Source organism: Humulus lupulus, chromosome 7, assembly GCF_963169125.1.
Source record: "Humulus lupulus chromosome 7, drHumLupu1.1, whole genome shotgun sequence".
Lineage (NCBI taxonomy): Eukaryota > Viridiplantae > Streptophyta > Magnoliopsida > Rosales > Cannabaceae > Humulus > Humulus lupulus.
The window spans coordinates 37,044,083-37,059,143 of record NC_084799.1 but is presented as its reverse complement, the minus strand read 5'-3'; the positions used below and the strand labels follow the sequence as shown (position 1 = coordinate 37,059,143).

Sequence of the window (15,061 nt, the reverse complement as noted above, 5' to 3'; positions counted from 1 at the left end):
AATTAACCTGGGGCCGCTGCCCTATTCAGTTGCCCTTTAAGCCGATTCTCGGGCCTATGCCCTAGCTACAAGACCATAGAGTCACCTAGGGCCTCACCCTTAGCTCTGTCTCACTAGCCATAGAGCTAGTCCAACCCCCGTGGTTCACCACTGACCTTAGAGTCGATCAACGTAATAGTACGTTGTTGGTTTAGGTCAATGCCTCTCGACCAGCACACAACGCTATTGTCGTCCTTGACTCATAAGTCAAGCCCTAATCCAGGAATTACATACCTTAATACAGAAAATAGATGCGGAGAGGCACATCCTGACAAATTAAGCACATACTCATGCTAATCATATAATCCCATTGAATAACCATTTTCATGATACTAAACATATTCATATAACGGGGCAACTTGCCCTAACTGTAGAATTCATGCCACACATATAAGCACTTAAACATTCATCAACAAGCATTAAGAACAATAGCTTAACATAACCAATCATGGGGCCCAAGCCCTAATCATATTAATATATAACAGACGGACCAAGCCCTAATCACATACAACATGTTCTGAGTGCAGTTTTCTTACTTTAGGTCCAAGCAAGCGTAAATAAGAGCGACCCTCGAGTACGATCTTGGTTTCGAGCCCCTAGCGATACCCTAAGTCACAACCATAAAATAGGATTCTATTAATATCGAGCGATCAAAGGCTTCCGAACCAAGTCTTAGCCTTCGGGGCCTCAGGCTCCACCAAACGGGGTAGTGGAAACAATTCCGAGCCCTAAGGAAAAAGTTCTATTTTGAAAACAAACTCCCAAGGAAAAACTTCCCAGGCGGGCCGCGACTTGGCCCCCTGTGGGTCGCGGCGCGTCCCTTGACCAGCCTCTTCCTCCTCTCTGTCCAGAGGCACGGGCTGCGACTTGGCCTATCAAGTTGAGGCACGCCCCCCAGGTAGAGGCCTCCCAAGGTGCATGGCTCAGGCTAAGTCGCGACTTGTCAAGAACAAGGTCACGACTTGGCCCCTCGAACCCAGAAATAACCTCCATTTCAGCAACCAAATTCAATCCTAACCATACCAAATTTCACCCCAAAACATAAATTCAACCAACACAACAACTCTACTATGCTCCCAGCAACAAAACCCAATAGAAAACTAGTCCCAAAACTCATTAAATCCTTACTTAAATCTTTGAACTTCAAAGGCTCAAAAACACATAAAAACCAGCTATGAAAACTCATAATTTAAATGCTGGAAATCAAATTCAAGGCTTACCTTCTGATGAAGATTAATTCCCTCAAGACCTAAGGCTCAACTCATGTGATCCTAGCCCAAATTCTCCTTGGTTTCTAGCCCTGAATTCCTTAATCTCCAATGATATTAGCTTAGGAAAGCTTGAGAGAAAAACAAGTGAATAGAGAGAGGAAAATAGTCGGTTTAGGCTGAACACTCTATGGGTTTCTAACTTTTGTCCCTTAAGTGACTTAAGTTAATCCCAAGGCTCGGAGTACCAAAAACGTCCCCAAGGGCAAAATGGTAAATTTTCCCCTATATTCCCTCCTAAATACTCTAACTCCAAATATTTATTTTCATAACTCGATAACCAAATTAAATGTCTATTACCCAAAATACCTATTGACTCCCCCCAAGTCGGGTATCAGGTCCCGTTGTGACTTTCCCCCTAACTTGCTCCCTAGGACCGCCTCGTGCCAAATAACCAAAACAAACTCACATAATAATGTGATCTCTCACATATATCACATATATGCACATAAATACAATTATGCCCGCAATTGGCCAAATTACCAAAATTGCCCTTCTAATAAGAAGCAGACCCACATGCATATTTAATATCCCTAAATATGCGCATTTAATCATATTATCACAGAATTCACATATTCACAATTAATATAGCAATTAAACACGTAATTTCATATATTGTCATCCCGACCCCTCTAATCAAGGCCCTAAGCCTTATTAGGTAATTTTGGGACGTTATAAAAATGGGTTGAAGGTGAGAGAAGGTCAAGGATAAGGTTTGTGTTTAATTAAATATGATATTTGTGTTTAATTAATTAAATATTTTTTAAATTTAAATTTTATTAATTTTTGGTTTTATAACATTTATTATTATAATAATAATTATTAAATTAACTAATTTATATAACTTTATAGTATTTTAGTCATACTTAAAAAAAATTGACGGAAATTGGATAATTGTATTATTTTGTTTCATTTTACAAAATATTTGGTCAAAATTAGCGGTTAACAAAATAGAATGTTTAATTGGTAACTTTTGCATAATACATTATCCAAAATGATATTTATTATTTTTTTTATGAATGATTTTATAAGAAAATAGTTAAATTAGATAATTAAATTTAATTATGTGCGAATCTAATTGATAGACATTTATAATCCATTTATATGAGTTTTATTTTAGTTCTTTTAAAAGGTAAATGGAATCTCATATGATTATCATCATGTTTAAAGATTCGCACATAATTAAATTTAATTATCTATATGTTTAAAGATTATGGCGATTATCTCATTACTTATTAAATTAAGAAAAAAAATCAAGAATTAATCAAATAAAATTGAGATATATGTAATTAAAGTGCTAAAGTTTTACTATTTTTTTTGTTGGGAAGTGCCAAAACTATACCTTTATTAATACTTAAATATATATATTTTAAAAAATATCAAACATTGTGTTTAGTTGCATTTCGTAGTTACCAACAATTAACTCTCACTTTTGGCCAATATTATAGTATAAGTATTTTGTTTAAGTTTGAAAATTTTATTTAAATTTCTATCAAATTGAAATTTAGGGTTTATGTATTTTTAATTACATCTTGTATTTTCAAAAGATTTTAAAAATCATAAATATATTTTATAATTTTTTCAATTTTTTTTATAAGTACACCAATCGTGACGTGACACATGACCATTCATACCTAAATATCCCAGTAAAATTCCAAAGTATTCAAGTACCGTACATATGGGCACCGTGATCCGAAGATATATAGGACCCACATCTAACCGTAGGGACATTGAAGATATATAAATATATATTTTTTAAAATTCTGTTTTGTGAATTCTTCATCCCATTTTTCGAGGCATTATTATAACTCATGAGTCAGGGTGAGTAATACTCTAACCATACAATCATTCATTCATGGCAAACAAAGATCCAGTGCTTTCTCCTTCTCTTCCATGGAAGACTCGGATCAGCGTGGGATTGCTCTCATTCGTCACTGATACTGCTCGTCGAAACAACGGCACCATTAACCGTCGCTTCCTCCGTCTCTTCGAAATCAAATCTCCCACCACTCCCTCCCCCGTCAAAGGAGTTTCCTCCTCCGACTACACCCTCGACTCATCCCGCAACCTCTGGTTCCGCGTCTTCGTCCCTAGCTCCGCTTCCGCCTCCGCCCCCAAATCACTCCCCGTCTTCATCTTCTTCCACGGCGGTGGCTTCGCTTTCCTAAGTCCCGATGCCTTCGCATACGACGCCGCCTGCCGCAAAATAGCCCGCAAAACCCCGGCCATCGCCGTCTCCGTCAACTACCGTCTCTCGCCAGAGCACCGCTATCCTTGCCAGTACGAAGACGGCTTCGATGTCATGAAGTACCTGGACGGAGAAGGAGCCCTCCCGGAGGAGGCTGACGTGTCCAAGTGCTTTCTCGCTGGAGACAGCGCGGGGGGCAACCTGGCACACCACACGGCAGTGCGTGTTTCGGAGGAGCGGGAGAAGTTCAAGGCGGTGAGGGTGTTGGGGTTGGTGACGATACAGCCATTTTTCGGGGGAGAGGAGAGGACGGAGGCGGAGCTGAGGCTGAGAACGGCGCCGATAGTAGAATTGCAGCGGACTGATTGGATGTGGAAGGCATTCTTGCCGGAGGGCTCGAATCGGGACCACGAGGCTTCGAACGTGAGTGGGCCCCGCGGCAAGGATATATCGGGTTTGGCAAATTTTCCGAAGACGCTGGTGTTCGTGGGCGGGTGGGACCCACTTCAGGATTGGCAGAGGAAGTATCATCAGTGGTTGAAGAAATCGGGCAAAGACGCGGAGCTTATTGAGTACCCGGATATGATCCACGCTTTTTATTTGTTTCCGGAGATTCCCGAGTCTCACCAACTCTTCACGCAAGTCAAGGATTTCGTACTCAATTGTATCACTAATTCCAAATAGCCTTATCTTTCTCTGTCTCCGAGATTATGTGGTGGGATTGGATCAATAATATCATATTATTTATTGCAAATGTTTTATTTTATTATTATTATTCATAAATTTCAAAGTTGATCTAGACTTTCACTTTCTCCTTTTTCATACCAGCAAGTTCGGCATTAAACGGCCATAATTTCAAGAGAAAATTCAGGGAAATAGGTGAAAGGTGAGGAGGGTGGGTAATGAATGGGTCCCATGGTCGGTCGCCGAAGAAGCCTAGAATTATGGACATTTTTTTCTTGGGGGGAGAGAAGGCCGAAGACGAGAGTTTTGCAGAGAAAATTGCAAGTGTTTTTTGGGTTCTTTTTTCACGATACCTGAACCATAAGATATTCTTGATAATTTTCGAAGAAGACGATATCGAGAGGATCCTGGGACCATTTCGGCAAATCGTTTCGCGGCTTTTTTGTATAATACAATTTAGCGTGTTCTCTCCAATTCTTTTTCGAAAAATCTGGATATGATAAAGGTGCTGTCAGGAAATTTTAATATAGATCTCGGTGGTTGTGGGGTTTCACTCTAGGTTTTGTGGGTAGAGGTAGCAGTATTTTTTGACCCATGAAATCGTCTATATGTACGCGTTCAACAATTGTAAACTATTTTGATTTTTTGAACTACAATATACATCGTTATAAAAAAAATAGTGCCGAAAAATGTTCATGAGTCAAGAACATTGAGAGCCTCACCAGTAGGGATTAAAGTGAAGCCCGTATAGGAGAATTCCCATAACTAATATTATTATTATTATTAGAGAAATTGGGGTGAAAATGATTTTGCACTGTCTAAATTTTTTGATTAGTTTTCAATCAGTTATTTAAATTTTTTGACCAACTATCTAAATTTTTTATTATAAAAAATTATTAAAATTAAATTAGAATGCAAAATAACTTTAAAAAATATATTATTTTGACAAATCACTCTTATTATTATTATTATTGGATAAATTTGTACTTAAAATGGCTAAAAGAAGTTATGGGCGATACTATTTGTACTATTCACCTACTGATTTTTTTCACTTCTCAGGCCAACACCAACCCAACGGCATTACTGCATATATATTGCGTGATTATCTCGAATCCAACTTCATATAGGCATATATGATGTGTACTGTTCACACGACAAAAGCCTATTTCTTTACTATATATATTATATCTTTTTTTAAAAGATAAATATATTTATATCATATATAAATAAACATATGAGTATTATTTGGATCTATATTTTATGTTGGGTTTTTTAAATTATAAATACACATGTAATTTAATTTTCTAAATAAAATTTCAAATACTTCATAATTAATTTTTTATATAATTTATTTTAATTTGTGTATAAACATTCTTATTCTACACTATAAGAAAGTAAAATTAACATTGAAATTGAAATTGATTAAAGATACAAAAGATAATTAAATTATTACAAACTTACATTCTAATATTAAAATCAAACACCCTAAACATAAAACTATAAACAACAATATTAATATATATAGAACACAAGACAAACTAAGACATACTTCTAATAATTTTAAAAATTATTCCCAATTCTGCCAAGATAGTCATAATATTGACTATAATCTTGTGAAGGATTATGAGATCATTGATGTTCATCTTCAGCTCCGACTCTTTGTTCTTCTTTATATTGAGATCCTTGGAATTGAGATGCTCGATATTGAGATCCTTGATATTGAGATCATTCTCCTTGTTCTCCATGTTCAGATGTTTGCGCTCTTGATATGTAAATTTTTCTCTTTTCGCTTTGAATAAATTGGTGAAACTCTGGATCAGATATAGAATTCAAATCCGTAAATAAAATTTTATTCTCTTCTCTCTAACTAGCCACATCAACTTTTTGTCTTAGAAGTTCATTTCTTTCAAAGTTACATTTTCTATATCGTTAACAAGTTTTTGACTTTGATCCATTAATTTCTTAAATTGTTCATCACTTTTTTGTTTTCCTTTTGCTTTTTTCACACCGATAGGTCTTTTAGATAAATTAACAGGAACTTCCTCATCATTCATATTAAGATCAAATGAATTCATACCGTTGGGTGTCGATTTTGGTGATTCGAAGCCAGAAGAACAAGATTGGGGGGAATTGAAACTATGACCTTGTTGTTGGAATCTAGCTGGTGAATTGGTGTTGTCATTTGCAAATTTCTCACAATCTTTAAGAATGGACCACACATGATCAAATTTGAACCCTCTTCTGTACTTTGGATCTTGTGCTAATAACATTTTCGCTTGATTTAACTGCTGAATAATAAATAAATGTTGTCAATAAAATTAAAAATAAGTTACTAACTAAAAATAAAATATAACAATATAATATCTTCTTGTGAAGCACCACTTGGATTTTTATTTTCAATTTGGTTAACGCATCCCCTTAATTTTGAAACTACCGCAAGAATGGTCGTCATTCGAGTTTGTGAAGATCTTCTCGGTCGAGGTTGACTACTAAACTGTCCAGAGTGATACGCTAATTCAACTCTTGCCCACATCTGATCTTTGAATTGGTTAATTCCTATGATTGGATTTTGAGAAATGTCAAGATACACATGACACAAGTGCACATCTTCTTCAATCGAGTATGAAGAAGTTCGAATTGAAGTCATTTTGAAAGAGAAAGAAATTGGTTTAGAACTATGTTGAAGAGGTGTGGTCATCGTATGTGAAAAATATGTCATTATATAGGGATGTAAAAGTTAGATTTCTTACGACAAAATAATTTAAAATCGGAAGACAAAAATAGGATGTGACAATACAATACAATACTATGTGTATCTTTTATTAAGACAAAATAATTTGAAATCTGAAGATAAAAATACGATGTGACAATACAATGCTACAAGTATCTTTTCTTAAGACAAAATAATTTGAAATCTGACGACAAAAATACGATGTGACTATACAATGCTACAAGTATATGTTCTTAAGACAAAATAATTTGAAATCTGAAGACAAAAATACAATGTGACAATACAATGCTACGGGTATCTTTTCTTAAGACAAAATAATTTGAAATTTGAAGACAAAAATATGATGTGACAATACAATGCTACATGTATATTTTCTTAAGACAAAATAATTTGAAATTTGAAGACAAAAATACGATGTGACAATACAATGCTATGAGTATCTTTTCTTGTCTTCAATAATTTGAAATATGAAGATAGTGAATATCTACACTATAAAACATTGGCTTAATGTAGACCAACAACACATACAAATCAACGTGGATTAAAGATGAATTCTCATTATGGTAGTTCATTTTATTTGGCATCGTCTTCTTCTTCAGATGATGATGATGATTATTATGATGATCTAGAAAAGCAAGTGGTATGTCAAATTATTGCTAACAACATTTTTTGCATCGTTCAACACCAAAATAACGAAGGGTCACATAGGGGCTCAATTCCTGGTCATATAGTAGTCAACCGTGACCGAGAAAATGCTGATCGCAATCTCTTCAACGACTATTTTGCAGAGAACCCTTGATTTTCTGCCTCGATGTTCCGCCGAAGATTCTGAATGGGTCGTGCTTTATTCCTTCATGTTTATGATGTTGTACAAAGACATGACAATTACTTCTTCCAATGAAGAGAAGCACTCGGTAAGCTCGGGTTATTGAGTCTACAAAAAGTAACAACCGTATTTCGAATGTTGGCATATGGTGTACCGGCAGATGCTACCGACGAGTATATCAAAATAGGAGAATCTACTGCTTTGAAAAGTTTGAAACGATTTTGTCGTGCTGTTATCGAGGTCTTTGGAACGGGAATTTGATAAATCATGCTTACATTAGCTTAATAATTAAAATTTGAACCAAAGTTAACCACCATATGATACAAATGCTCATCTTTCATTTAATACCAAAAATACCCCTCTCATAACAAAATCCCATACCTTTCCTCTCTAAAATCTTGCAAGAAAGATACACATGGGTAAGTGATTTTCTTTGATTCTTGTTGTTGTTGGTTGTTTTTATGATTTAGAATGCTGTTTAGATGTTGGATCAGTAGTTTGTTGGTATTTTTTGCTGTTTTTTGGGTGAAAATCGTGGTCTGTGAAAATTTGCGTTTTTTTGGGTTCCTTGAGTTTTTTTCTAAATGCCCGATAGTGTCCGATAGAGGCCCGATGCAGGAACGATAGTTGTTGAGTTTCAAGGTTAGGGATGAGGTCCGATGGCCACCCGATGCTTGCCCGATATGTTTGGTTACCCGATGGTCATTAAGGTTTGATGTCTACCCGATGGTTGCCCGATTATTATTTTCAATCATACACCCTTTTTAAGTACGATAATGGATCGATAGTAGTCCGATATATGCCCGATAGTTGTTATAAAGTTAATGCGGACCTATTAGTACGATTGTACACGATGGTACCCGATAAGTGCCCGATGCTTGCCCGATAGTACGATGGTACACGATAGTGATAAAAAAACTTAAATAAAAACCATACCTTTCGGCTTTTCCCCTGCCCATTTCCCGTTCCCTCCCAAAACTCTTCACTCCCACAAAACCATCGAGCAACATAACTACTCTCACCCGACGCCTCTCTCTCCCTCACCCACCCTCACCCGGCACTTTTCTCTCCCTCACCTGACGGTCGGAAAAACCCCCACCGGAGACGAAGAAAAACCAAGCCCCAACCCCCACCGGAGATGAAGAAAAACCAAGCCTCACTGGAGAAGAAAAACTGACACCCCATTACGCAAAAATGTCTAGGGTATGTGTTTTTTTCAATTTCTTTTCCATTGGAAAATGTTATAGTATGTATTGTTGAATTTGACTGTGTGAAATCTGACTGTGTGAAATCTGATAAACCGTAAAATTTTGAAAAAAAATTCTGGGTTTTTTAGAGGTACGATAGGGTACGATAGTGGGTCGATAGGGGTACGATAGTATTTGTGTTTCTCATAACTTTAGGTTGAAGATGAGTGTACGATAGTGGTTCGACGTTGGTACGATAGGTTTGTGTTTTCTGATAACTTGAGGTTGAAGATGGAGGTACGATAGGGTACGATGTTGGGTACGATGTGTGCCCGATAGTGGGAACAAATGGTTGTGTTGTTATAATTCGATGGTGTACGATGTGAGGTACGATTGTGAACGATAATGTTATAGTTCCAGTTTTTCATTGGTGTCTGATATGGTGCGATAGTGTCCGATAGTTGCTCGATAGTCTATTGCAGAATATAAAATTTGATGTTTTTTTTTGTTATTCTATTTAATTGGGTATTTATTTGTTTTATGCAGAACTTAAGACCTCCACAACTGATAGTTCCAGTAGAGGAACATTTTACTGGACGTATCACTTGGCGCGACAGTTGGTACTTTCCAAAGATTAAAGCAAAATTTATACAGTGTGGTTTATTGGATAGGGTGAAGGAATCCCCTTTCAAACAGTTCTTCATGGCGGAACCATTAAATTTTTCTGGTGCCTTAGTCCATCAGCTGTTGTTGCACAAATTCAGAGGAGAGAAGACTGACGAAGTCCAGTTTTATATTGGGAAAAAAAGATGTAGATTTAGCCAATTGGAGTTCGGTTTAGTTACTGGTTTAAATTTTGAGGCCGAACCATCTGAAGCTGAGATTAAAGCGAAGAGCACTTCAGATCGGTTGATTCTTGAGTACTTCAGTGGTCATTCCCCAGTGAGCATAGGGCAACTGCGCAGAACTTTTGAGAGTTGTCAAATAGTTGATGATATGTACAAGATGGGTTTGTGCTTATTAGTTGAGGGTGTTTTGAAAGGTCGAGAGGAGAAGTTGATGGTTTGGACTGACATGCTGAAGATGGTAGACGACGTTGACTTCTTTTTCCAGTACCCGTGGGGGAAGATATCATACCAGAAGTTGTTACAAACTTGTCAAAAAGACTTTGTTGAAATGAAGAAGCATTTACAGAAGAAGATTGAGAAAGGAAAGACTCAGAAGGAGGCCAAGTACTCTATTTATGGGTATGCTGCAGCATTGCAGTATTGGGCTTTTGAGTCCATCATTGAGTTGGGTCAGGACTATGCTGTGAGATTGGGCCAAGGCATTCCAAGAATGATCAACTGACAGAGCAAGGAGAAAGTAGAGATACACAAAGAGCAACTTATTAAGTTGTTTGCCAAAAAGGTGAGCTTTTACTTTACTTTTGAATGTTCTATATTTTTTTCTAGATATGCAATTTTATGGGTACTGCACGATAGGAATACGATAGGGTACGATTTGAGTACGATTATGGGGTTATTTTGTGGTTTTTTGTCAACTGTTTGAAAATTGGCTAAGGGGTACGATTTGGTACGATGATGGTCCGTTGGGGGTATGATATGCATTCTTTATTAATGTTGTTGTAGAGGTACGATATTGGTACGATGTTGTACGATGATGGTACGATAGTTAGCAAGTAATTCTCACTTACGGGTACGATATTGTTATGTTATGGGTACGATATGGGTACGATAATTGCATGATATGGGTACGATTGGGGTACGATAGTGTACCATTTTTCACCGATGACAATTACTTATTTTTTATATTGTTTTGCTTTCCAATCTAAATATGCATTGTTTTTTGTGGCAGTTGACAGTATACCCCTACCTGTGTGCCCGACCTGCTGAAGAACAGTATATGAGGACCCTTACAGACAATGAAGCCCCATTGTATGTGGACATGGGGTTAGAGGAACTAGAGGTGGGTCCCGATGGACAGCCTACACAGGAAGCCTTACAGAGCCAGGTTGAAAAGCTTGCTGAAAAGTTAGCTGAGCAAGCAGAAGCAGCAAATATTTTTAAGGAGGTTCCACCAACTCAACCTGAGGCACCTGAGGTTCCCCCATCAACACCTCATGCCAGCACCTCCTCCCAAGCTGAGCAACCAGGCTACTCTATGATTTTGGCCAGGTTGGAAAAGGTTGAAGGGCAACAAAGTGCCCTTATTAAAGGTCAGTCCGAGATCTTGGGTCAATTGCAAAAGCTGATGACGATGATGGAAGATCTTAGTAGGCCAGCTCTAGATCCACACCCTCAGTCCACTGAAGAAGGCCCTCAGTCTCCTGTAGATGAAGACATTCTCCCTAACGATTACAGACCTGTTGATGTAGATGATCACATTTTTCGCACACCAGAGGATATGCAAATTACTGTAATCGGAGATACTGAAGATTCTGAAGTACAATTCTTAAACATAGCTCCACCAGCACCGGAGAAGAGGAGAGAAAGAAAGAGGCCTAGGTGGTTCGATGAGTACACTACAATGAGGAAAAGGAATAAGAAATCGAAGACAGCAGTGAATGTGGATCCATTGAGGGTTGTTGATGGTAAATTACTTATGACCTTTCACAAGTGGTTGCTTGGCACCATTGGGAATAAATATCCGAGGGAATGCTTCTCACGGACACACGATGCTGCTTGGTTCCTGAAACTGCATACTCCGAGGACATGGCTTTCTGACTCTGTAAGTTTTCTATAACTTCATAATTAAATAATGTTGAAAATTTATTTAAATGTTTCTATATGTAGTGGTACGATATAGGTACGATTGGTGTACGATGGTAATACGATAATTATAAGTGTCAAATTATAAACTGTTTATATGTCAATGGTACGATTGTGGTACGACATTAGCACGATAGGGGTACGATATAATTTGTTAAGTTGTTACTATTACCATCGTAATTTTAGAATTTGTAGTGGGACGATATAGGTACGTTGGTAGTACGATGATGGTACGACAGTGGGACGCTAGTGGGTACGATGTTGTATAATATTAGTTTTTGCCATAAAGGTACGATGATGGTACGACATTAGCACGATATGGGTATGATAGAAGGTTTTATTGTTGTTATTTTGTTACTATATTCATGTACGATTGGGGTACGATTATGGTACGATTGGGGTACGATTATGGTACGATTGGGGTACGATAGTTACTATATTCATGTCTGATAGTTTTTTGTTTATTTATTTTGGTACGATAATGTGGTTACTGACTTAATTTTCCTTTAATGTAGCATTTAGATGCAGCATTCCATCTCATGAGGAGGCGTCTAGAATTTTATCCTAACGTGTACCCTTAGAAATGTGTTGTTATGCCTACAATTTTTATCGAATCATTGAAGGCTCGGTGGGACGCTTTTCCAGGTTCTGAATACTCTAGATTTAGTTGGGATGACAGTATATTGGACCTGGTTAGGGGTGATGCAGTCCAGTTCTTACCGAGTTGGCAGAACAAGGAGTTCATTTATTTTGCCCTCTTCTTGAAAGACCAATTGCATTGGGTAGCTGTAGAGGCAGACCTGAATGGGTGGATGCTCAACATCTTTGACTCCAGTATTGGATAAATTTCCGAAAATGATTTGATCAGCTTGATGGTTGACTGGTGTACCATTTTCCCATCGGTCTTGCGACAGTCCGGTTTATTTGAGAACCATGACATTATACTCGCGCCTCAGTTGACAGCATCAGAGAGCCAGGTCAGACCCTTCGATTGGAAACTCACTCCACGTGAATTTGTACCGCAAACAAAATCCAGGTGAACTTTATTAAATATCACATATTAATTATTATTTCTTAATTACAAAATTTATTAAATTATTGTTTATTTTCTAATGCAGTGGCGATTGCGGATGTTACGTGATTGAGCATATTGAACATAAGCTTCTACAACTACCATTTGATAATGTAACTGACAATAATATGAAACTTTTTAGGCAAAGGTGGTGTGTAGACTTATTCTACCAAAACTCATGTTGAACGGTCTTAATGTTTTTGAATTGTATAATTTTTTTTATTGCTCTTTTTGCAATTACTACATTTTAATGTGCTTAATCTTTGCATCGTACTATCGTCGATCACTATCGTACTCTATCATACCCTCACATGCCTCACAAATTTCACGAACTGTACTGAAACCATACCATCGTACCAGTATCGGACCAATATCGTACATTATCGTACCCTAATGTCGTACATTAACTATCGTACTACATCGAGCAACATCGTACCATATTGTAAGATACATTTAAATAATCATACAACAAACAATATCGTGCATTGTCGTACCGGCATCGTGCACTATCGAACCAACACTGGATTATTACATATTTAAGAGTTTCATAATGGAGAAAAAAACAGAAAAAAACCTGCAAAATCCAGCACATAACAAATATTACTAGTTCAAGCAGAAATAAAACATAATAGGTCAACTAGAATACAAACAAAACAATTTAACCTCGGTACTTGCAAGACGCTTTGTTGTGCCCTTTACCACCACACTTGCTACAACATCGTTGTATCACAACCTTGTCTCCATTAGAAGGATATCGATTTTTCCTAATTCGTCCGACCTTTTGCTTCTTCGGTCGGCCTACAGGTTTCTTCTCAATTGGTACTCCAACTTGGATGTTCTTAATGTCTTCAGGCAATTCCCAATCATCCTCATCACCAACTGGCATAATTGTCCCCTCATATGTGCTCTTCCAACTCTCTCTTGTGTAATATTGAGAGCACAATGCGTACATGCTAATATTTCGTTCTTGAGCAGCAGCACATGCATGTGGACAAGGAATCTTCATGATTTGGAATAGGCCGCAACTGCATGTTCGTGCCTCCAAATCAACTATACCACCGCTCTGAACTGTTCCTCCGGGGTGGACATTAAATGTATAAGGTCCAGCTCTGTCGACGCTTAAGAACCGAGATTTCTCAAATTGACATGACAAGTCCCCCTCCATAACTGGTGATAGAGTCGTGCTACACTTTTCAGCGTTTTCCTTTCGAGTAGCAAACCATGTTTGAATAGTAAACCTGATGAATTCAACAAAAGCAGTGATCGGGAAGGCTCTTGCGTCCTTAGTTTTGCTGTTGAAACTTTCAGCCCAATTACTTGTCATTACATTGTAACGGTCCCCTGGAAAGTACGCACGAACCCATCTTTCAAATCCAATGCCCTCAAGATATAGTGCAACTCGAACATCCATTGCTTTTATCTTCTCAAATTCTCTTTCAAAATCTGTCTTCTTATACGAGTATGCACAACTGTAAATATGATCCGTGAAGCAATCAGTCTTGAACTTGCTAGCCACGTTCATAATAATGTGGTGGTAGCATGCGCCATGGGGTGCATCAGGGAAGACAAGTTCCAAAGCATGAACAATGCTTTGATGCCTATCCGATACGAATGCTAAGTTCTCAACATCACCAATCGCTTGTTTCAACTTCCTCATGAAATAGGTCCAAGAGTCGTGGTTCTCACTGTCAACTATTGCGAAAGCAATCGGAAATATGTGGTTGTCTGAATCCAATGCCACGGCACACAACATTTGGCCACCATACCTAGTTTTCAAGAAGGACCCATCAATACATATAACAGGTCGACAAAACTTGAATCCCCGCCTACAAGCACCTAGAGAAAAAAAAGCAATACTTGAAGCGACCCTCGTCTACCTTGAAATCAGTAATGGAATCGGGATTGTTCAACTGCAGCATGTGCAAGTACCCAGGTAACTTCGAATATGAAGCTTCAGGCGTACCCCTAACTATGTGGAGTGCTTTCTCTCTGCATCTCCAAGCCTTCTCATAACTCATTTCGATCCCGAAAGAATTCTTCATATCTTCTCTTATTTTGGAGGCTAAATAATCTGAACCGTTAACTGAGAATTTATCCTTGATCAGTTCGGCAACTACCAAAGGTGATGCTTGATGGTTATCTTTTTTTCGAACATCGAGGGAACATGTGTGTTCATTTTCAAATGCTGTCACCTCGAACATGTTAGAAAGTTGCTTCTTCTTCCCTCTTAACCTCCACCCACAATCAGGATCCTTGCATGTAATGTACCAAACATCAGTACCAGACTTCTTAACT

The 15,061-nt window shown here is 37.7% G+C and overlaps 1 protein-coding gene and 1 pseudogene across 1 annotated transcript; one reads left to right on the top strand and one right to left on the bottom strand.

Moving 5' to 3' along the window:
• Positions 1 to 2,972: 2,972 nt before the first annotated feature.
• On the top strand, positions 2,973 to 4,249 carry LOC133791168 (probable carboxylesterase 18). The gene has a single exon (XM_062229090.1). The coding sequence runs from the start codon at positions 3,163 to 3,165 to the stop codon at positions 4,177 to 4,179; it is 1,017 nt and encodes a 338-aa protein (XP_062085074.1). The 5' UTR covers positions 2,973 to 3,162; the 3' UTR covers positions 4,180 to 4,249.
• A 1,490-nt stretch (positions 4,250 to 5,739) lies between these two features.
• Positions 5,740 to 6,652, bottom strand: LOC133789544 (uncharacterized; annotated as a pseudogene).
• Positions 6,653 to 15,061: the final 8,409 nt, after the last annotated feature.

Coding starts and splice junctions, on each gene's coding strand:
- LOC133791168 (XM_062229090.1), top strand. CDS start 3,163: ATGGCAAACAAAGATCCAGTGCTTTCTCCTTCTCTTCCATGGAAGACT.